We start from the raw sequence: 22,570 nt of genomic DNA, 5'->3' as shown, positions 1-22,570 counted from the left end.
GGCCTTTAGGCTGGCCTCATACTCGCGCAATTCTCCTGCCTCAGCCTCCCAAGTGCTGGGTCCATGGGCCTGCACCACCATGCCTGGCCTAGGAGGTATCTTAAATGTAAAGAAGTTTTTTAAAAAGTTTTTTTTTCTTTTTATTGAGTTTATTGGTACATTCTAGATGTACAGTACAGTTACATTCATTATTGGGATCTTGTACCTCTACATGACTGGTCTTGGTTCTCATTTTTTTCCCCTTGTCCCTGCCCTCCCTTCACCCTCCTCCCCTCCCTATTTACAAACACTTTATTTCCATTTTTTCATTTTCTCCTATTTTTTTCTTTTCTCTCATTCCCTTTCCCCTACCCTTCCTTCCCACTTTCCCTGCACCTGTAGCCCTTTTCTTCCTATTTCACATTGTTAATTATCCTATTAGGATCTTGTGTATTATTATAGTTTTTCACCCCAGAGAAACTATTCGGTATTTACACATGTGTGACTTATTTCACTTGAGTATATTAAAAATTCATGTAATCCCGCTCCAGCAAAACTTATTTTAAAAAAAGATTAAAAATTTTAAACCAGAAGGCACCATAGCCTAGGTGTGCTTTAAAAGGATTAGACCGAATGTTGTTCATCTTTTTATCTGGGATTATCCTGAAACTCCTTTTCTTTCAAAACAAGCTTTTTTGGTTGTCCTGTGCCTATTTTTTCGCAGACCCCACCGTGGGACCTTCTTTTGGGCAAATAACCACGGTAAGCCATCTGACCTAAATTTTCTCGTCCCCTAAACGGTCACTTTCCAAGGAAGCTTAAGAAGCCTCAGCGCCTTGGCGCACACCCACGAAACCCCAAGGAAGCTCGCTTGGGGCGGACTCTGCCCGCCAGACTCCGCCCCCGTGGGCGAGGCCTCCCTAGGGTCCTTTGGGGGCGCTCCGGAAGTTCCTGCTGCTTAGCAACCGAAGAACTCGGCTAACTGAGCGCAGAGGAAAGCTGCAGAACACCGAGTTTCTGCGGCTGCAAGTCCTCCGCAGACCTTACCATGTGACTGCTAAGGTCTGTCCCGTGCCCAGCTAGGGTTGCACCTGTCATCCCTCCCAGCTATCCCAGTGCGGACCCCTTCTTGAGAGTCCCCATGTCAGGCTCCCTCAGGAATGTCGTATAATCTGATCCTGATAATTACAGGATCCACCTCACTGCTGAGGAAGCCAGGCTTGGAGGGGTTGAGGTACACAATTAGCATCATGCCCTGCTTGGAGACAACAGGCAACCCACATATCAGTCCCCCGTACAGGAAGCTGGAGGAGGAGGAGCAGAGGCAATTCAAGCCTTTTACTCAAAATGCTTTATTTTCCATAATGACTCACAAACCAGTGTTTATACAAGGCAAATCCCTGAGGGGATAGAGAGCCCACCATGCAAAATAGCAAACAGAAAGAACAAGAAAATGGATGGGATACATCTGAGCCCCACATCCAGGGCTCAGCTCAGTCGGTTCTCTTCAGAGAAAATGCATATGGCTTCATTTCAACCTTTGGCATCTGAGTAAAGGAGTCAGGGAGGGCAGTCAGGAGGCGCCAAAGAACTGGAGCATGAACGGGGTGGGGGTCTGGGTGAGATCGGAGTCCAAGTCTCCAGGTGGCTCCAGGCACCACTCAGACTGTCAGCCCTCGCTCCTTAAACAGCTGCTTTAGAGCCTCTTCCAGCTGCTGGTTGGTTCCTTGAAGCCCCTTCACCACCTGTGCTGCCCACTCAAAGTACTCCTGGACACGATGTTCTGACCATCCTACAAAAGAGTAGAGAAGCCTGCTCATGGGGTGTCAGGGCCAGCATGGCCTTTTACCTCCCTACTAGAGGGCTTGGTATAGGGCCATGAGTTCCCTATGGGATGATCAGTCCTGTAAACTTCCATTGGCCTGGCTATTGTGTTGGTCTTAGGAAAGATTTACTGATCCTGTAATGACTTTCAGTGAAGAAACCTCAATTTTGTGCTTGGTAAAAATAAATTTGAATGAAGTCCGGCATGGTGGCACACGCCTATAATCCCAGCACTCAGGAGGCTGAGGCAGGAGGATCACTGTGAGTTTGAGACCAATCTAAAAGTTTGAATATTTCGTGATGATTAACAGAACTTTGTCCTAAATAAAACATGCCAATTCAAATTCCTTAAAACTCAATGTTTATAACAAAGGTGTATGCGGCGTTGGGAGCATAGAGCATAGACTATTGCTAAGGGGACACAGGACACAGTGAGACAACATGAGATTTAACTATGTCAGTCATGGATCCCACTACCGGTCTTGTCAGGTATTTGTCCTTTATAGTTATTGTAATATATTTTCAATTGTTTTGTTTTCTTAATTTAATTCTTTTCTGTTGTCTCTGAACTGCTAACAGTCTTAAACTTGATGTAAATAAATCATACCCGTGAAAGGGCTCTGCCAGTTGTATCACAGTTTACAAGCTGTGTTTTGTTTTAAACAAAGGCTGCAATTGGGCTTCCAAAAATAAAAAAAGCCCATACTAGGAGGATTCTTTTTGGGAATTGAGCATGCCCAGGCCCCTTTTGGGAGAACTGACCAACCCATCTGCAGATGGAAGACAACCCCTTCCCATCCCTCAGGGCCAGTGGGACCGTACCCGCCGGGGTGCAGCGGTTCAGGTCCCTCAGATTATACAGCTTGTCTGCCAGTTTCACCAGCTTGGCACCTGGGCTGCTGTGTGGCGCCTGCTCCACCTGCTGCTGCTTCCTCTCCATCTTGGGCAGACTTTTGTCATCTGTCACCTCCTCCACCAATCGCCGTACCTGGGTTCCAAAGTGCAGCTCCACCTCATCCAGGGTGGTGTCTGTGTCTTCCACGGTGTCGTGGAGCAGAGCCGCCTAGAGACAAGCTCCCAATGAGCCCTGTGATGCCGCCGGAGGGGTGCCCGTTGGTGAACGGGGCTCCTGATCCCCACCCGAGCTTCCTGGTAGCCAAGGGGTAAAATTACCTGTAACACCACAATGTCAGTGATTCCTGCCTCGTGGGTCAGGATCCGAGCCACACCTGGCAGGGGCACAGCACAAGTCAGACGGGAGGAAGACCCAGTATTGTGGATCTGGCCCCTCACTAACTGGGTGACCGTGTAAATCCATTACCCTCTCCGTCAGCCAACCGCGCCAAGGCAACAATCATGCCTACCCTCCCTGGGTTGTCGTTAAACGGCACACCGCGCGATCGGTGCCTGGCACAAAGCTTGGAAGAAATGAAACGCTCGATGAGGTGTGTGCCTCTGCTGTCCCTTCCCAGTCAGCCCCCACCACCCCCTCATATGCCAGGAGGATCTGCTCCCCGGCCAACGCTCCCACCGATGGGGTGGTTGATGTAGGGGGTCCCTTCCGGATCCTTTCGTCTCTGCTGTCGATGCTTTCGAGCCGCGAAGTCTGCAGCCTCCAAGAGCTGCGCGACCTCTGAGCCCATCGCGCGGGTGGCGCGGAGGGAAGAAGTAGCTGACTCAGGGCAGAGCGCCTGCAGCGCCCCTGGCGTGCCGGAGTACCAAGGGCTTGCTGCAACTGAGAGTCCCTCTCCTGGTTGAGGTCCTGAGCACAGAGAAAACTGGTGTTGGGAGTTCCTGCCGTATTGCAGCCCCTCATTCAGCCTAGCTCTCTGGGAGCCCACGGTCTTGGAGAGCGGCAAGAACAAACGAGAAATTAGGCAGTGGCCTCACAATGCGCCCCTGAATTTAGGGCTGAAAGGCACAGGGGACTGTCGGGTCTCCGTGGATAAAGAACACTCCCGGGAGTAAAAGGCAATCTTTAACCTGTCAATGCAGCAAAAACTCAAAGTGCTCTAAAAATAGTTGTCCCTGCAACTGTGGCCCCTGTTGTTGTAGGCCCAGGAGATGGTAGGGCCTGAATTTGGGGAAAATGAATTTTGACCTGGGATCCTTGCCTAACTGCTTCAGATTCGGGCTCCCAGGTAGCAGTGATGTTTCTGTGCGATCTGTCTTTGTTCTTAGAGTTAGGACAAAATTTGCATTGCTTTCTTGTGCTGTAAGGATCTCCAGCTTCAGTCCCCAAGCAGCTGCTGGAGGCCCCTGGGGTGCTGAGTCTCCTCCCTGCTGTTCTGGGAGCACCTTGTTGTCTTGTTTGGGTAAACACCTGAATAACGACTCTGTGGGCTGGTGGCCCTGGGCCTTCTGGGGAAATTCCCTGCCTTAGGAATGGCTGGTATGAGATATGAGGGATAAGAGACCTGGAGATCCCCCAAAGGGCTTCCTCCATAACACGAATCTGCAGGTGCCCAAAGAGTAACTAAAAATAGGATGAAGCTTTGCCTTTTTTATTTGATTTGATTTATTTTTGAGAGAAGGTCTCACTATGTATTCCAGCTTGGCCCTGAATTTGCCATATAACCCAGACTGGCCTTGAACTTGAAGTAATTCCAAATGCTGGGACTACAGGCTTGTGCCACCATGCCCAGCTCTGCCTTCCTCTTTGTATCTGTCTCCTTCATTACCTCATAATTTTAGGTCAGCTCCCTGCTCAGCTCTTCATGTAGGTATGTTCATCACTTAGGGAGTATCTGTCTGAAAACTAGGAATGCATAGATTTCTTGGCCCTAGACTCACCTAGCCTGTCCCATCGACAGTCAAGACCAGCCACACCTAAAGTAAATGAAGTAATTTTCAGGATTTTCAGGGATATCCAGCTTCCACCTTTTACAGCGTCCAGTTCTAGACTCCCTAGACTGATGCCTAAAATTGCCAGTCATTGTGACACAGGGACAATACAGGAGATGAACTAGGACCTCCAAATGATATGAGGAAAATATTAAAATTCCCAACCCGTTAGATGTCTGGTGAATTCTAGGAACAATGAAGGTTAACAGTGGGAAATATTTATTAAGAGGCTAGCTCCGGAGAGGCAGGAGGTGTGCCAAGTGGGTAGCCAAGGATCTCTCTTTACAGGGAAGTTTCATAGAGCAAAAAAACAGAAAAAGAAAGCCCTTGGTTTTCATCTGGGCTTGGTAGTTGTCATGTTGCGTGGTTAGGGAGGGAAGTCCCACAGCTGGAGCTGAGGTCTCTGGGGACTCAAATGGAATTGTCAGAATTCCCAGAGCTTCACAGCAGCCTAGAAGTCAGAAGTCAGAGTGGTTAGAGAGAAACATATTTGTTTCTGAGCGCTTGTCTGATCTTCAGGCTGATGGCATTACTCCTCTTTTATCCCTCACACCCTCCTCTAGTCCTCTGAGCCTTCTCCCCTTCAGCTCAGAAAACCCTGGACGGATGGAAGCCACTATATTTTCCAGGCCCTGTATTTTCCAGCAGATGACAGCCATGGAGTTGCTTATGTTTTTCTAGAAGCCTGTGGCAAAAGAGCCTGGGCTTTATGTTAATGGTGCCTGAGAAGCCTCTTTGATTTTTAATTCCTTACTTTCTGTAGTCATGGTTTAGACAGAGAGATGTCGGGGTTCCTAGGACCAGGATTGAGGTGCAGGTGACTCTCATGGGCTGCCAGAGGAGGAGGCCCGGCCCCTTACTGATAGGCCTGTCCCTGGGGCTGCTGCTGCTGTTCAGCTGGAGGACCCTGGCCCAGCCCAACTCCGGCTCAGGTACAGCACCTCCCTCACCCCAGGCTGCTCCCAGAGCAGCTAGGGTGCTGCGCTTCTCTTCCAGAGGAGCCGATCCCTTTTCCTCTCTCGACTGAGGCCAAAAGGATATGGGCAGACGCCGCTTGCATGTCTTCAGCCCTCTTGCCTCTCTCTTTAGCACTGGTTCACCACCCCTACTTGTGCCAGGCCACCCGAGATGCGGATGGCCGCCACCACCCTGGTTTCTTCTGTCCTCGACTCTCTGATTCTCGGGAGGAGGCCTACTGCTGCCACCTGCAGTCTAAAAGGGGCTCTTGCTGCACCCGCGCTGAATTTGAGGCCCTGTATCAGGTCAACCTATCGGCTGTTCCACCCCTACGCATCCTCAGGTGAGAGCTCCAGCCCCGGACACTGCCAGGGCGGTCCAGTATCTTTGGCTGTGTTCCTAAATTCTGGGATGGGAGGCTTGTGGCTTACAGATGTGTGGAGAGACAGAAAGCAAAGCGAAAACCCACATAAGTCATAATCACAAAAAACTGTGAAGGTAGCCGGCCGGACATGGTGGCAGCAGGATCACAAATTAGAGCCCAGCCTGGACAACTTACCAACTTAGCCTAGAGCCTGTCCCAAAATGAAAAACAAAAAGGGCTGGGAATGTAGCTCAGTGCGAAGGCCCTGGGTTCAATCTCCAGTACAGGGTGGATTCTGTACTCTTCAGTATGGGGTAGGGTTGTCAGGAGGCTGTGAAAGCAGGCAGATAACAGGGAGCCTCATGGTATATGTTGGGGACGCAGAGGTGGGTCTTGGTGGCAACACTGAGAATCAAGTACTCCGTGGGTTACATACAGTATAGTGAGCCGCTAGGGGTATCCCGGAGCTCCTACACTTGTCTGCAAATGTGAGCATGCAAGTCTGCATTTACCCAGGGCTAAGGTCCTGCACTTTTGCGCGATCCCGATAGTCTCCCGCCTCTCTCCCGCAGGGGCCCAGGCTCTCTCCTAGCTCTGGGCCTCTATAGCCTACTGCTGGTGGCCCTGGTGATTGCGGACTTCTTGCACTTCTACCGCCATCGCTGGCAGGGCCGAAGCGAACTCCGCCACAGGCCCCGCCCTTCGTCCTCCACCGCGCGCCCCCTGCAGGTCCCAGCGGGAATAGACTAGGAGCTCCAGGGACGCCTCTACACCGGCGGGCGGGCCTGGACCGCTCTCCCCTTGGCTCCACCCCTTCCTCTGCTCGCCCAGCTCTGACGCGAAGGGGCGTGGCATCCCGCGTGCGTTTTCCCCCGGCCCAGTGTAGCCTCCACCGCAGACGCTGCGCCTGCGCGAGTCTGGGGTTTCGGCACCGTGATGACTGTGAGTGGTCCCGGCCCCCCCGAGCCCTGGCTCACCGTCCTGGGGATACGTACTCAGCCTTCTGTCCGTCACACCGTCGCACCTGGCTGCCCCTTCCCAGGCTTCCCTCCGGCCCATCCCTGTCCTTCCGTGGAGCTATTCCTCTCTTCCCCTAGTAACTTCCCTGAGCCACCGTGAGCCCACCAGACGTTCCCTCCCTTTCCCCCACAGGCCAGCTCCGCGGAGCAGCTACGCCAGGAGGGCAATGAGCTGTTCAAATGCGGAGACTACGAGGGTGCCCTGACGGCCTACACCCAGGCTCTGGGTCTGGGAGCCACGCCCCAGGACCAGGCCGTCCTGCACCGGAACCGGGCCGCCTGCCACCTCAAGCTGGTGAGGGCGGGGGCCACTGTCCTTCTGCCTACCCGGCCGGCTGAACACTCACTTTCCCAGACCACTCATGGTTGCCGGTGTCTCTGGGCCTCAGGGTGGAGGGGCATCGGGTGACTGGAGAGCAAGTCCTCCTGTTGCCGGTTAGTGCCTGGGAAGGGAGATGACTCTTCTTAGGCTCCTGATCTTGCTCTTACAGGAAGAGTATGAGAAAGCAGAAACGGAGGCATCCAAAGGTAAGGGAATGGGCCCTGGTGTGCCGCCGTGGGTGGGGTTCTGTGATGGGCAGGGACTCTGGGACCATCACTCCATCTTCTTCCTTGGCTCTGAAATATGCCTGCTTGCTTTCTTTCCCACTTTCTCGGGCATTTCCTTTTCCGCAGCTATCCTCACCTTTTGAGGCTGAAGTACCAAGCCCCACTTCCGTCTCCCCACCTTCCTCTGGCCCTCGAGATCTTTCCCTACTGCCCTTGCCTGGAGACAGTGGCTTCTTGGGAGCTGACAGAGCTCCTGTTTGTGCTCAGCCATTGACACGGACGGTGGTGATGTCAAAGCGCTTTACCGGAGGAGTCAAGCCCTAGAGAAGCTGGGCCGCCTGGACCAGGCTGTCCTTGACCTGCAGAGATGTGTGAGCCTGGAGCCCAAGAGCAAAGTTTTCCAGGAGGCCTTGCGGAACATTGGGGGCCAGATTCAGGAGAAGGTATGTGGAGCCTGAGCGTGATCAGGGCACTGACCTGTGGTGAAGGGACGTAGTGCAGCACTAGGGAGAGTAGCTACTGATGGCAAACGAGTGTAGAATGATGCTCAACTTTCCCAGTGGTTAGAGAAAGCAAATTAAAACAAAGGTGTTTGGCAAACATGTAAAGTTTGTACACTCTGTGAGGAGTACACTTCAGTGGGGAAGTTGAAGGACATGGACAGTCATGAATGCTGGGGCAGGTGTAAAATTGGTACCGCTCCTCTGGAGCATGTCTATTATGGTGTTTATGTATCTGTTTATTCGCTGGGGATGAACCCAGGGCCTCACTTACATTAGGCAAGTGCTCTGCCACTGAGCAATAACCCCAACCCCTCTATTAAAATTTTGAGGGAACATACCTAAGACCTGGTCTGTTTACTTCTTCCTGTTATTCTTCAGGAAACTTTATTCATGTGCATAAGCAGGCATGTGCATGTTTATTCCATCCTTGTTTATTGTAAGGAAAACTTGGAACTTGCCTACATGCCCAGTAATAGGAGAATAGTTAAGCAAACTGAGTGGTGTCCCTATTATAGTCTCCTATGTGGTAGTTGATGAGAAGAGGTAGGTCCGTGTTTGTTTTTTTTTTGTTGTTTTTTTTTGTTGTTGTTTTTTTGAGACAGGGTCTCACCATGTAGTTGAGACTGCCCTGGAACTCACTATGTAGCCCAGGCTGGTCTCGAACTCACAGCGATCCTCCTGCCTCAGCCTCTTGAGTGCTGGGATTACAGGCGTGCGCCACCACGCCCAGCTGGTCCGTGCATTTTGTATAGAAAGCTCTCTGATACTTGTTGAGTTAAAGAAAAGCAAGATATACAATAACACATAAGTGGGATGTTATTTATGGTGGAATGATCTCCTATATGCATACCCCCAAAATACTATTTTTTGTGGGTATACTTGGGTAAATACATGTAAAGACAATGAAAAATATTTTAAAATCTATTTATCAAAATGATAATATTGTGACCCTTGGGGAAAAGAATGGGATTGGGCCTCCCTTCCAAAGGAGACTTTGATTTGTAGAGATTGAATCTTGGGCCTTCACACTAAGCTACATCCTCAACTCTTTTTATTTTGTTTTGAAACAGGTTTTCATTAAATTTCCTACATGAGACTTGAATCCTCCTGCCTCAGCCTCTGAGAGTGCTGGGATTACAGGCATGTGCTACCATGCCTGGCTCCTTTTTTTGTTTTGTTTTGGTTTTTTGTCTTTTATTTGAGGCAGGGTCTTGCTAAGTTGCCCAGGCTACTCTCAAACTTACGATCCTCCTGCCTCAGCCTCCCAAAGAGTAGGGGTTACAATATTGTGCCACCACACTCCTCTATTATAATAGATGTATTTTTAAATTGACTTATAAAAATGAACCGAAAGACCATCATGAGCTATAACCAAGCTTGAATTAACCAAATAATTTGGCTACTGACAGTTAACGCATTGCCACAGTGGAAACAACTGTGACAGCTTATTGAAAGGTTGAGACCTGGGTAAGCACATAGCTTTCTCTTAGTGCCAGCTCTGAATGGCAGCAGCTACCTAGGGTGCTATGTTGAGAAGGGTTAGGAAGCAGATTTTCCAAGCTTAGCTGGGGACATGCTGTGATCAGTCGTGTCTGTCATGGATACAAAGGGGGAAGAGAGAATGGTACATGCTGGGCTTATGCCACTGTCTGTGTCCAGGACCCTGGGAGGGTATGGGAGTAGGTTTGGGATGATCTTGCCCATTCAGATTATTTTTTAAAACTATCAAGAGAATTCTGGCTGGGAGTTGTGGTATACATCTGTAATCCCACTATTCAGGAAGCTGAGGCAGAAGAATCACCATGAGTTCAAGGCCAGACTAAAAAAAAAAAAGAATTCTGGAGCCCAAAGGAATGTTAGCAGCTCCCTGCAAGACATAAACAAACTGCGAGTTCAGTGCTGTGGGAGCACACAAAGCTCCCCTGACATAGATGTTCCCAGATGGCACTGCCTGAGGTATCACTGCTGTCCTAGTGTGCAAGCAGGAAATAGGTGAGAGACAGAAAGACCATGGGAAGTTAGGGGAGGCTCTTAGCAAGTCTGCTCTGCATGGCATGGCATGGTGCTGGGCCTGAGCTCAGCTGTCTGCTCTACCGCCCAGAGATGGGAGCCAGGGAGAACAAGCCAGGGCGCGATGTCTCCAGCCAGGAGCGGTAATTTCTTCTGCTTCTTGCTGGCTCGTTGTAGGTGCGATACATGTCCTCAACAGATGCCAAGGTGGAGCAGATGTTCCAGATACTGCTGGACCCAGAAGAGAAAGGCACTGAGAAGAAGCAGAAGGTATCCCTGGCCCAGGCCGGCAAGCGGAGCCCCCACCACAGCTGTCATCCTACACCTGGGCTAGCGTGGGCCTTAGACATCTGCTGGCCTGGCTGCTGCAGCCCATGGCTCCTTGAGTCACATGTCCTAAATGGGCCTCCAAGGGCCTGGGGCCCTGGTGTGAACCAGGGAAGGTGACCCATTCACAGAGTGTCCTGCTGGCTAGGGCCTGTGCCACAGCTGGGTGTACAGGGGTGACTGGGCACTGCCATGCCCTTCAGCCTCTGCTTGGGACTCAGTTCTTGAGGACTCATTTACTGTCGCTGTCAACCCTGAGAGCAGGTTCTTCCTTCTCTGTAAGAAGCTGAAGTTTAATTAGGTTTACAGCCAGTGTCACCCATCTGCTGAGTGGCAGCTGTGAAGCTCAGAGCTCAGATCTTCTGGTTGCTGTGCCCTGTGCTGGGTGCAGAGTGACTGTCATTGCCACAGTGTGCTTCCTCTAACACAGGCTTCTCAGAACCTGGTGGTGCTGGCGCGGGAGGATGCTGGAGCTGAGAAGATCTTCCGGAACAATGGGGTTCAGCTCTTACAGCGCCTGCTGGACACAGGAGAGACGGACCTCATGCTGGCGGCCCTGCGCACGCTGGTCGGCATTTGCTCTGAGCACCAGTCTCGGGTAGGCGGGACAGAGGTCCATCTGTCTTATCCATGCACTGTCCATCCATCTGTGCTTCTACCCTTCACCTTATTCCAAAAAGAATTTAAGGAGGCAGAGGGTAAGAGGCAGGAGAGGAAAAAGAAAAACAGCACCAAAAAGGCCAACATGAGTTAGGATGGAGTAGTGCCAGGAAGGTCAAAAACAGCCTTCCAAACCCGGGCATGGTGGTACATACCTGTACTCCCAGCACTTGGGAGGCTGTGGCAGGAGGATTGCTCCAAGTTCAAGACCAGCCTGGGCTACACAGTGAGTTCCAGGGCAGTCTGAACTAGATAGTGAGACCCTGTCTCAAAAACAAAAACAAAACAAAACAAAACAAAAAACCAACAACAAAAAAACAGCCTTCCAGCACCAAGCACTGCTTTTCTGCAGCCAGCTCCCAGACATGGGCTTGCTGACTTGATTGGTGTTCACATTTTGGCACTTAGAAGGGCACTTGTCCTGGCCATGTGTTTAGATCAGACTGGCTTTTCCTCAGCTAATGATGTGGTCAGAGTGACCCATGGCATCTTTACCATTAACATAGTGACCTGATTCTCAGCACAGACTGTGCTCTCTGCCAGTTACAGTCCTGTCCTATTCTTGGGCCACTGTGGTGAAATCCATGTCCCCAGCTCTCAACTGAGTGTCAGAAGTGGAACGGGAAGTACCCAGTGCAGTGTCTTTGGGCCAAGCACAGGCTGTATTTCTGGGTCAACCTGTTTACTTTCTGTTACCTCCCCACGTACTCCTTCTGGGTTCTCCAGCATAGAAATGAGGTAGGGGCCTCACAGGCCCATCCCGTGCATGCCCACATCCCCAGGTGGAGTCAGACCTCAGGGCTGGAGTAGGGAGGAATTAGGTGTCCTTGGGCCTGGTGGTCTGCTTTCCATGTCTCCTTTGGGAAACATGAGCCAATACAGCTGCTCCTAGGGCCAGAATGGTCCCTGTCTCCTCTGGCTCTGGACTGTGCTCTTCAGGAAGCCTTTCCAACAAAGCCATCTGTCATGATGCCAGGTCACACTATCGGACAGCCCTGGTCCTTCCTGCCTAGTGCTGTCTCTCCTTTGGGCCACATGCCCTAGCTCCAAGGTAGCAATCACTGTGGCTGCTCTTTGCTGACCTGAAGCTGTCCGCTTTTCATCCCCAGACAGTGGCCACCCTGAGCGTGCTGGGAACTCGGTGCGTGGTATCCATCCTAGGCGTGGAAAACCAGGCTGTGTCCCTGGCTGCCTGCCACCTGCTGCAGGTGATGTTTGATGCCCTCAAGGAAGGCGTCAAGAAGGGCTTCCGAGGCAAAGAGGGTGCCATCATTGTGGGTGAGTGGAGGCAGGGCTGGGGCCCTGTGGAGAACTCTGTTGCAGAGGGGACAGGGCCTGACCAGCCAGGTAGGTTCTTTTGGAACCAGACTCGCAGGTGCAAGTTGTCCAGATTTTACTCAAGAGTCTAAGCAGGCAAGATGCCTATGGGGGAGGTTGGAGCTCAGCCCAGATACCAGCAAGCATCCCTTCCCTGGGTCACCCCGGCTTGGTGGGGGGGGGTCAAGGGTCACAGAGCCCAGTTACTGTGGAGCCCAGTGTAGTCCCTTATTTTGGGCAGGGCTGCTGAGAGTGAACCCAGGGTCTCGCTGACCATGCGTGTGTTCTCATTGCCAGAGCCTGGCCGGGAGCTGAAGGTCCTCATCAGTAACCTCCTGGAGCTGTTAACTGAGGTGGGCGTCTCTGGCCAGGGCCGAGACAATGCCCTGACCCTCTTGATCAAAACGGTGCCCCGGAAATCTCCTAAGGACCCTGACAACAGCCTCACCCTCTGGGTCATTGACCAAGGCAGGTGAAAAGTGGTGATTGAGCATATGCCTGTGTGACTTATGTAGTGGTCTCAGAGAGTTCAAGCTTCGGTTGTATGTATGCACGCATGCATGTACAAATGCATGTGCATCAAGCAGGAATGTGAAGTTAATGGAGAGGTTAGAGTAGTTTTCTGGGCCTAAAGTCTTTTTTGGTTGGTTGATTGGATGGTGTTTGTCTTTTTGAGACAGGGTCTTGATGTACAGTTCAGGCTGGCTTTGAACTCAGCAATCTTCCTGCCTCAACCACCTGAGTGATAGGATTACAGATGTGTGCCATCATGCTCAGCTTGGTGTTTTTTGGTTTTTTTTATTCAATAGTAGCAAAGTTTTATTAAAAGTAGGAGAAGAAACGGGTTCTGTGGAGCGAATTTGGGCCAAGTAAATGCAGGAAAAGCAGTATACCCTACAGAGCATGCAGGAGAGAACACAGTAGTTTGTTTTTTGATTTGTTTTTTGGGACAGGGTCTTGTTATGTAGTTCAGGCTGGCTTTGAACTTTCAGGCAATCCTCCCTAGTGCTGAGATTGCCATGTATCACCACCTCTGACTGTTTGTTTGGATTTTGAGATAGCACTTAGTAGCCCAGGATGGTCTGGAATCCATGACCCTCCTGCCTCTGCCTCTCAGTCCTGGGATCACAGGCTGTACCACCATACATAGCTGAAGTCTTTAGTAGCGAGTGTGTATTCTATACTCAGAAAAAAACACATGTTAACCTATCAATTTACATTTCTCTTAAGCAAAGCCTTGCAGAGACCCTGCTTGAACACATCTGCCAGGTCCTTGCATACACCCCTCTATCTGGTCGTCATGGTGGCTCTCTGGGTCCAGGGTGTTGTCCCTGTAGTGTGGCAGAGTCCAGAGCACTGTGCTGTGGTGGGGCTGGCACACAGCGCTCTCACCTGAGCCTTCCCCGAGGCACAGCTGCCTCTCCCGGGTGGTGGATGGGCCAGCCAGGTTCCCTAGGTGCCTTGATGCCACCTCACCTCTGAGGCCGCCTAGCTAAGCGGGGTCCTGTTTCTCTGGGTGTCTCCCCAGGAGCTGCCTCCCTTTCCCTGTAGGCGTGAGCACTGGTGTCCTGTCTAAGTGGGTTCCTTTTCAGGTCTGAAAAAGATCCTGCAGGTGGGGGGCTCACTGCAGGACCCCACCGGGGAGCTTGAGGTGACAGCAAACAGCCGCATGAGCGCCTCCATTCTCCTCAGCAAGCTCTTTGATGACCTGAAGTGTGATGCTGAGCGGGAAAATTTCCACCGACTCTGTGAGAACTACATCAAGTAAGGCTGGTCACTCCCTCCCATCACCAAGGTCACTGCAGCAAAGTGCAGCCTCAGAACAGGGGCAGAAATGATGGGCTTTCAGCAATGAGAGAAGCTTTGGGGAGCACTGGGGAGGGCTGGACAAAGTCCAAGGCCCGTTTCATTTTTTCTTTTTTGGAGACAGGGTCTTGCTAAGCTGGCCTGGACCCCTTGCTTTGGATCCCCACCTAGCTGGGAGCACAGGTGTAGGCCTGTACTGCTGTACCTGGCCCACATTTTGTTCCAAAGTAACCAGGACAGGGAGGTTTGCTCAGCTTGATTCCCACTAATAACATCCAGTGCATCCAGCACAGGTTGTGGTTGGGGTTTTTGTTGTTTTGGTTTTTTTGGTACCGGGGATCGAACTCAGGCCCTGGCACTTGCAAGGCAGGCAGCAGAACCACTGAGCTAAATCCCCGGCCCCAGCACAGCACAGCACAGCACAGCACAGCACAGGTTGTGTTTATGGCACCTTCCTGTATCTGTCCCAATACGGGAGGGATACAGATAGTCCTCTGCCTTAAGGAGTTGTGATACTGTATGAACTGGTGATACATTATGAGACAAACAGCTACCTCAGATCATAAGCAGTTCGGGAAAGGGGATCAGCAGGTGAAGAGAGTGAGAGTTACCTGTGTGTCACCAGGGAAGGCGTGAATGGAAGTAGAAAGAAAACTAGTACTGGGCACACTTGCAGTGCACACCTGTAATGCCGGACTCTGTGAGGCTGAAGCAGGAATCTTGCAAGCTGGAGTTCTGCCTAGGCAGCTTAGCAAGACCCTGGCTCAAAACAGAAGGGAGTGTAGCTCAGTGTAAAAGCCTTTGGTTCAATCCCCAGGGCTGCACAAAAAGAAAAAAAATTGATGACTGTCATCCTGGTGGAAATACCAGTCTTTCCTTTCTTTTTTGGTGACAGGGTCTTGCTATTTAGTTCCGGCTGGCCTCAAACTCACAACAATCCTCCTGACTCTGCCTCCCAAAAGCTGGGATTATAGGCATTTACCACCATGCCCAGTTTACCACTCTTCTGGTAGCAGCTTTTTTTTGTTTGTTTGTTTGTTTTGAGACGGTCTCACTATGTAGTTGAGGCTGACCTGGAACTCACTATATAGCCCAGGCTGGTCTTGAACTCACAGCGGTCTTCCTGCTTCAGCCTACCAAGTGCTGGGATTACAGACGTGTGCCACCATGCCCAGCTAGGTAGCAGCATTTCTTGCAGTTTCTGACCTGGACAGTGGGGAAGAGAGGAAAGGAGTGTCCCTTTATGTGTGCCTTGGTGTAACTACTGTCACCCTGTGTCCTTCAGGAGCTGGTTTGAAGGCCAAGGGCTGGCTGGGAAGCTTCGGGCCATCCAGACGGTCTCCTGCCTCCTACAGGGCCCGTGTGATGCTGGCAACCGGGCCCTGGAGCTGAGTGGTGTCATGGAGAGCGTGATTGCCCTGTGCGCCTCTGAGCAGGAGGAGCAGCAGCTGGTAGCTGTGGAGGCGCTGATCTACGCAGCTGGCAAGGCCAAGCGAGCCTCATTTATCACCGCCAACGGCGTCTCACTGCTGAAAGACCTATACAAGCGTAGTGAGAAGGACAGCATCCGTATCCGGGCACTAGTGGTGAGATGGGCCGGGTGGGCTGCGGGGGACATCCTGCCTGTGCTCCGCCCTGAGGTCCCCACACTCGTTAAACATGGGGATTTCAGTGCACCATTTGGGCCAGAGGCCTGGGCCTGGTTCCTCTCACCACAGAGGTTCTGGTCAAATCAGGGAGGTGAGCCAGGGACAGAGAGGACACTGGGTCTGCAGGGGTCACATAGTGTCCCCAGGAGCTGGTGGTTTGAGGACTTTCTGGCCCTCCACCAGCTTGCTGTGGACCCATAGAAGTTGGTTCTCCTTTGGCCAAGTGCTGATTTTTCTGTCTCATGAGGGCCTGACTGCCTGAAGCCCCTCTTTTCCCCATGAGTGTCTTGGCTCTGCTTGCAAAGGGCTTTTCGTATGACGTAGAAGGGAATAGCAGCTCTCAGTGAAGACTGGGAAGGAGTGGGCCCAGGACGCTGCAGTGGCCCGTGTGTCATTCCATCCCAGACATCCTGTCCGGCCGCCACTCAATAGGTGGTCATGCTGCCAGATGCTGCAGTGGTGCCTGGTGGGGTATGCTGGTTAGTGTGGGTGGCCTCCAGAGAGCCATGCAGGAGGCCCAGGCTAGAGCTGAGGCCTCCATCCCAGGAGCCCATCAACTGGTCTTGTGCCTTCCACCAGGGTCTCTGCAAGCTCGGCTCAGCTGGAGGGACTGACTTTAGCATGAAGCAGTTTGCAGAAGGCTCCACTCTCAAGCTGGCCAAGCAGTGTCGGAAGTGAGTTGTGTGGCATTGCTGTGGCTCCTCACCTGTCTGATCACTCAAGAGAGAGTGGGTGTGGGGAGCCCTCCTCACTGCCCCCCATGCCCAGGCAGATCCCTGGGACCCTGGCACATGACCTGCTTCCATTGTGTTGAGGGGTGCTCAGGCCCTGGAGTCCCCCCTTTGTGCTTATACCCCTGTTGCTCCCCAGGTCTGATACTGTCTCCTGCCTTGCATGTCCCTAGGTGGCTCTGCAATGACCAGATCGATGCAGGCACACGGCGCTGGGCTGTGGAGGGCCTGGCTTACCTTACCTTTGACGCTGACGTGAAGGAAGAGTTTGTGGAGGACGGGGCCGCTCTAAAGGCTCTCTTCCAGCTCAGCAGGGTAGCTCCTGGGTTTCCGCTGTTACCTTGGGGACCCTGTCCCAGGAGGAAGAGCAGCTACTCCATGGGTGTGGGCACCAGTGGTGTCAGGAAGGGTGACCTCTCTGGAGGGGTTGGGGGTAGACTGTAGGCTCCCTGTGCCCCCACCTGGCCTGCTGAATGCCCCTCTGCCCTGGCAGTCTGAGGAGAGATCTGTGCTCTTTGCGGTGGCCTCAGCCCTAGTCAACTGCACTAACAGCTACGACTACGAAGAACCTGACCCCAAGATGGTAGAGCTGGCCAAGTACGCCAAACAGCACGTGCCTGAGCAGCACCCCAAGGTGAGGACCATCCGAAGTCAGGTCTTTCCATTCTGGGGACCTTTGGCCTAGGGCATCTGCCGTAGAGCAACCTTCCCAGAATCTGGCCATTTCCCTTTGATGAATATCATTGTCCTCAGTGGGAAGGGTCCCCTTTCCCAGTCTAGCTGGACAAGGGTCCCTGAGCTGCCTCACTCATTAGGACAAGCCCAGCTTCGTGAGGGCACGGGTGAAGAAGCTGCTGGCGGCTGGTGTGGTGTCAGCCATGACATGCATGGCAAAGACTGAGAGCCCTGTGCTGACCAATTCCTGCCGAGAGCTGCTCTCCAGGTGAGCTGCCAAGGAGGCCACACCCCCAGCTCCTGCCAGGCCATGCCTGTGCCCTAGGCCACCACTGGCTGCCTGTTCTATCCCCACAGGGTCTTCCTGGCTCTGGTGGAGGAGGTGGAGGACCGGGGCATTGTGGTGGCTCAGGGCGGGGGCAAGGTAAGCAACACTGTGCCACCTGCCTGTGCCAGAGGTTGAGCTTGGCAGAAAACATTGTTAGGGAGCAGCAGGACCATCTTCCTGCAGACAGGAGGGCTGACATGGCTCCCCAGGGCCCCTTGCTCTGCCGAGCATACCTCCTCCTCACTGGCTTGTTTTCTTCCATGGCCCACCACCCAGCCCGGTTCAGGTCTGGCCCCATCTGGGTGTTGCATCAAGTGCTTTGGTACTGTAAGGAGAACTGAGGGAACATTGTCAGCCTGGAAAGAGGGGAAGGCTGAGGGCACAACCAGGGCTCAGGGCTTGGGCTTAGCCCCTGGCTCCGTCTTGTCACTGAAGGGCTCTTTCCTCCAGGCACTGATCCCACTGGCCCTGGAAGGCACTGATGTGGGACAGACCAAGGCTGCCCAGGCCCTCGCCAGGCTCACCATCACCTCCAACCCAGAGATGACCTTCCCTGGCGAGCGGGTGCGTGCCATCTTGCCCCAGGCCTATCTTCTCCTCTGCCCCCTTCCTGGGTCTTGATGGCCTGTGGCCTTGGGACCAACAGGAAGGGGTGGCTTTCTGAGCCTGGGTAGGGAGGGACAGCCTCAGAGAGCAGCTCCTGAGCAGTGGCTGGGGGCTGCGGCAAGTGGCCCTGACAGGTGGCTTGTGTATCACAGATCTATGAGGTGGTCCGGCCCCTCGTCTCCCTGCTGCACCTCGACCGCTCAGGACTACAGAACTTTGAGGCACTCATGGCCCTAACAAACCTGGCCGGGATCAGCGAGAGGCTTCGGTGAGGGCCAAGGGGTTGGGGGCCTGACCAGGCACCAGGATTGGGATCACCCCAGTAGAGTGTTATAGTTGGGAAGACACTCTCTGGTGATTGCTGAACGCACACACGTTTGTGTGTGTGTGTGTATGTGTGTGTGTGTGTGTGTGTGTTACTGGGGAATGACATACTAAGTGTTTTTTAAAGTTTTTTATAGTGAAACAGTCTTAAGTCACTGAGCTACCTAGACTGAACTTAAACTTGTATCCTCCTGCCTCAGCCTCCTAAAGTGCTAGGATTGCAGGCTTGTACCACCATGCCCAGCTGGTCGTTGGCTTTTCTGAGCCTTACAGTGACTCCTGTGTCATGCACATGAGGCCAAGAGATACCACATGAGTTCAAATCCTGGCTTCACTTGCTACCAGTGTGTAACCTCAAATTACTTAACTACTCTGCCTCAGTTTCTCCCTCTGGATGAGAGTATGGCATGTATACTTCATGGAGTAGTGGTGGGGAGAATGAAATTAGAAAATGCACATAAAAGTGTTGTGTGTATAGTCTAGCAGTGGGCCCCCTCAGGACCTCAGGCACCAGAGCTCACAGAGCCTGTTTCTCCTGCAAGATAGTAAGATAATCACCCCTGCACCTTCACAGCAAGGTTGTGGCGAGGATTAAGACATTGCAGTGCTCAAATGCCTCTGCCACTATCCCAGTCCCCTGTCTCCTAGTTGTGAGCATTTTGTACAAATCTGTGCTATTTCCCAGGCCTGGTGAGAAGGCTGGAAAGCAGTACAGTTCCTGCCTGGTGCACAAGGGCCTTGGGTGTTGCCAGGTGCTTGGCTCGGGCTCAGCTCTATGGGACCATGGGAGGGCAGAGGCTCCGACAGTGCTGACACATCTACCTCTGTCCTGCAGGCAGAAGATCCTGAAGGAGAAGGCTGTAGCCATGATCGAGGGCTACATGTTCGAGGAGCATGAGATGCTCCGCCGGGCAGCCACGGAGTGCATGTGTAACCTGGCCATGAGCAAGGAGGTGCGGGTAACCCTGGAGCTGTGGCAGGCCAGGGTGCACAGGGTGCTGTGCCCGGGTTTTGCTTTGTGTCCAGCTGACACTGTCCTCTCCCCCAACCGGGCCACAGGTACAGGATCTCTTTGAAGCAGAGGGCAGTGACCGGCTGAAGCTGCTGGTGCTGTATAGTGGAGAGGATGATGAACTGCTACAGCGGGCAGCTGCAGGGGGCCTGGCCATGCTCACCTCCATGCGGACCTCCCTGTGCAGCCGCATCCCCCAAGTGGTCAGTGCCTGTGCACCCATGAACCCCTACCTGGTGTCAGGGGACATCCTAGGAAATGGATGTGTTCACCAGCATTTAGCCTGATGTTCTTGTTTGCACCTGTCCCATTTCTCGCAGACCACACACTGGCTGGAGATCCTCCAGGCCCTGCTTCTGAGCCCCAACCAGGAGCTGCAGCACAGGGGGGCTGTGGTGGTGTTGAACATGGTAGAGGCCTCGAGGGAGATCGCCAGAACCCTAATGGAGAGCGAGGTGCTGGAGATCCTGTCGGTGCTGGCTAAGGGCGAGGAGGGCCCCGTCACAAGGGCTGCTGCCACCTGCCTGGGGAAAGCAGTGGAATATGGGCTTATCCAGCCCAACCAAGGTGGAGAGTGAGGGGCTGCCCACTCCGCGGCTCACACACACAATCCCATCACGAAGGACAGAGCAGCTTTGGCTGAGAGTCTGGGATGCTGAACACAGCAGCTCCTCCCCAGCAGACTGATTCCTCTGTTCAGCCACACCACTGCTCTGCCAGCCCTGCCTCCAGCCTCACTTGGGGAGAGCACTGATTTTCTGTACTTGCAAAAGTGGGGAAGGTGCAGACCTAGCCCATTGTGGATTCTGGGCCCCAAGAAGCACACCTTGTGGCCTCAGCACATGTGAGCATCTGTCACCGAGCCTGCTGCCAGCCCTCTGTAATAAAGTGTTTGGGGCTCAGATGTGTGCCCTGTTCCTGGGCAGGGAGGGCAGGGGATGGGTTGGAGACCACCTCTAAAGAGGGATCCATTGCATACTCCTCCCAAGGACTCACTGAGTTGATTCTTAATGCTGTTGGAGCACCAAGGGGAGCCTAGGAAGTAACCAATAAACTATACAATTTGGTGGAAATAAATGGTTTCAAGGTACAGACGCCTAAATACTAGACCCTCGGTACACCTGTCTTTAGATCGGTGACCTCTAGTGAGGTAGTGATTGGGATTTGGGATTGCTGTGTCGTGGGCATTTGTGGAAAAACTGGTTCATCCTGCTGTTGAGTCAGTTTGAAGGAAAGGTGGTTGCCTGCCAGGCGGGGGCTATTTCCCCAGCCTAAGCTCAGGACGAAGTTTATTGGTGCCGGCGGGTGTAAGTGACGGGGCCCGAGCCAATCAATGGAAAGGAAGACGTGCCTCGTACAGCCACTTCCTTTTCGGCCCTTTCTGTTTTGCGCATGGGCAGTAGTGAGCTGCGGCCCAGACGCGTGGATGGTTGTGTAGAGCAGTCTCTGGCATCGTCTTCGCAAATAGTTTCGCTCAGATGTTCATAGTTACCTTCAGTGGTTCTAATCTGAGCTTCGCGGCCCGGCCTATTTCACTGACAGGATTGCCTTCGAGCCTTGGGCCTGAACGCTCAAGCTGAGTCCAGTGGCTGGGAGGTGAGCACAGGCCGCAGTCCGCCTCGTCTCAAGCGGTGACGTCACCGCCCTCGCGAGGGATTGGCCCCGGGTGCTGCAGCCAATGGCCGCCTCTTTCGGCGCGCAGCCTTTCAAAATTTATCCTTCTGGAGCCGAGCGCCGGGCTGGAGGTGCCACTGTGCTTCAGGAAGACTTGCTGGAAGGGTGTCGGGCACAGGGCCGAGATCAAGGTCAGAGCTCCTTGAATTGGGAGTGGGCATGGACGGGGCTGAGAGCCCAGGAGCTGACTTTAGAAGATTGAAAATGCCTTAAATTTCTAATCAAGCCAAACCTGGCGCACTGAGGCTGTGGCGATGCTGTCGGAATCCCAGGTGGTCCATTGTGCACCCCGTTAAGTATGAGCTCCTCGGGGGCAGACAGCATCCACGATGGTCCAGAGTGAGGGCTCAGTGAAGGCTTATTGAACGAGTAAGTGACCACATGTGGTCCAGTGAAAACTGGCTATCCAGGTCTCTGGACAGTAAGCTGTACAATGCCCACTTTTGTCAGCTCCCTAAGTACTGGACTTACCGAGCTAACACTTCCTGCGCTGGATCCTTTATTTGCATTTATTACAAACATTTCTTTAGAGTCCAACAGCGCCCTTCCCATCAACCCTTTGTAAACTGAAGAAATGAACTGGGCGCAGGTGAATCAAGTTGGCTACTGGGGTGCGTGCGGCCCGGTGCTCACGTGGGCTCGGGGCTCTCTCCTGGCTCTGATTGGTACGGTCATTTGCTCTGGTGTCTGCCGTCAGAGTAGGCCAGTTCTGGTTCTCATGATTGGGATGGCGTGAAGTAAAAGTTGGCTAGAGAGGGGCCTCCGATCCTGGCCGGAGGTGAAGCCACCGCGAGACACCCTGACAGTTAAGAACCTTAAACTGGCGGGACTTCCCGCGAGGCCAGCAAATATGTGCTCCCGGATTCTGCCCCTGGTTGTGCGATAGTATCTCCTGCTTTTGCAGGTAACAGCGACTGCAGCCCCGAGCTAATCTGCGAAAATCTCCAAGGCTCCAGCCTCAACCTCGGTCCGCGACCCCAGGCATGACCGAGGAGCTGCCCGGGGCCTGGTTCGGATTCGGATTCTGTGGCTTCGGGCAGGAGCCGGTCTCGGGGCACGGGCGTTGGGTGCTCAGTCCGGAGCAGCTGCGGGCAGGTGGGGACATCTGCCACGTGAGCGCGAGCTGGAGCTACACCGCCCTGGTGACCCGTGAGTGCCCATCGCCTGCCTGTCCCCGTCACGTGTCACACCTGCTCCAGCGTTCGGGGCCCCTTCCCACCCAGCGCCACCGTTTGCCCCACATTCTCACCGTCGCCGGCCCTGTCCCATCCCATTCTCCCCACAGGTGGAGGCCACGTAGAGCTGTCAGGCTCCGCGAAAGGCTCGGCGGATGGCTGCAGGGACGCCTGGGCCTCCGAGGGTCTCCTCGTGCTGCTGCGCGACCGCTCAGGGTCCCGGGCAGAGCTGCAGGC

The 22,570-nt window shown here is 53.3% G+C and overlaps 3 protein-coding genes across 3 annotated transcripts in view; 2 read left to right on the top strand and 1 right to left on the bottom strand.

Moving 5' to 3' along the window:
• Positions 1-1,313: 1,313 nt before the first annotated feature.
• On the bottom strand, positions 1,314-3,496 carry Hddc3 (HD domain containing 3). The gene is made up of 4 exons (XM_010621086.2): positions 3,335-3,496; positions 2,977-3,032; positions 2,626-2,866; positions 1,314-1,771 (listed from the first exon to the last, which is right to left on the bottom strand). The coding sequence occupies exons 1-4, from the start codon at positions 3,444-3,446 to the stop codon at positions 1,641-1,643; spliced, it is 540 nt and encodes a 179-aa protein (XP_010619388.1). The 5' UTR covers positions 3,447-3,496; the 3' UTR covers positions 1,314-1,640.
• Positions 3,201-20,386, top strand: Unc45a (unc-45 myosin chaperone A). Its single transcript, XM_010621087.2, has 22 exons — positions 3,201-3,248; positions 5,737-5,947; positions 6,541-6,910; positions 7,121-7,282; positions 7,479-7,515; positions 7,804-7,979; positions 10,227-10,319; positions 10,807-10,974; positions 12,146-12,314; positions 12,651-12,821; positions 13,946-14,117; positions 15,445-15,745; positions 16,388-16,482; positions 16,713-16,854; positions 17,033-17,173; positions 17,355-17,482; positions 17,572-17,638; positions 17,993-18,106; positions 18,301-18,416; positions 19,308-19,425; positions 19,532-19,687; positions 19,805-20,386. The coding sequence occupies exons 3-22, from the start codon at positions 6,905-6,907 to the stop codon at positions 20,060-20,062; spliced, it is 2,790 nt and encodes a 929-aa protein (XP_010619389.1). The 5' UTR covers positions 3,201-3,248; positions 5,737-5,947; positions 6,541-6,904; the 3' UTR covers positions 20,063-20,386.
• Positions 20,387-20,469: 83 nt separating this feature from the next.
• Rccd1 (RCC1 domain containing 1) overlaps positions 20,470-22,570 on the top strand; it is a 6,646-nt gene continuing 4,545 nt past the window's right edge. The window contains exons 1-3 of the mRNA XM_010621250.3: positions 20,470-21,080; positions 22,063-22,307; positions 22,444-22,568. Of these exons, the coding sequence (XP_010619552.1) occupies positions 22,142-22,307; positions 22,444-22,568 (291 nt within the window). The 5' untranslated portion in view covers positions 20,470-21,080; positions 22,063-22,141. The remainder of the gene's footprint in view (positions 21,081-22,062; positions 22,308-22,443; positions 22,569-22,570) is intronic.

This window comes from Fukomys damarensis, unplaced genomic scaffold (genome assembly GCF_012274545.1).
Source record: "Fukomys damarensis isolate Sample0158 unplaced genomic scaffold, DMR_v1.0_HiC HiC_scaffold_7, whole genome shotgun sequence".
Taxonomy (NCBI): Eukaryota; Metazoa; Chordata; class Mammalia; order Rodentia; family Bathyergidae; genus Fukomys; species Fukomys damarensis.
This window is presented reverse-complemented; position numbering and strand designations above follow the sequence as displayed.

Bases quoted from the DNA above. Each gene is read 5' to 3' on its own strand.
- Hddc3 (XM_010621086.2), bottom strand. From the start codon at position 3,446: ATGGGCTCAGAGGTCGCGCAGCTCTTGGAGGCTGCAGACTTCGCGGCT. The intron at 3,033-3,334 runs GTGGGAGCGTTG...TGCCCCTGCCAG, and splicing joins CTACATCAACCACCCCATCG to GTGTGGCTCGGATCCTGACC. The intron at 1,772-2,625 runs GTACGGTCCCAC...ACTCTTTTGTAG, and splicing joins GAACCGCTGCACCCCGGCGG to GATGGTCAGAACATCGTGTC.
- Unc45a (XM_010621087.2), top strand. The intron at 7,980-10,226 runs GTATGTGGAGCC...GGCTCGTTGTAG, and splicing joins GGGGCCAGATTCAGGAGAAG to GTGCGATACATGTCCTCAAC. The intron at 18,417-19,307 runs GTGAGGGCCAAG...TCTGTCCTGCAG, and splicing joins GGGATCAGCGAGAGGCTTCG to GCAGAAGATCCTGAAGGAGA.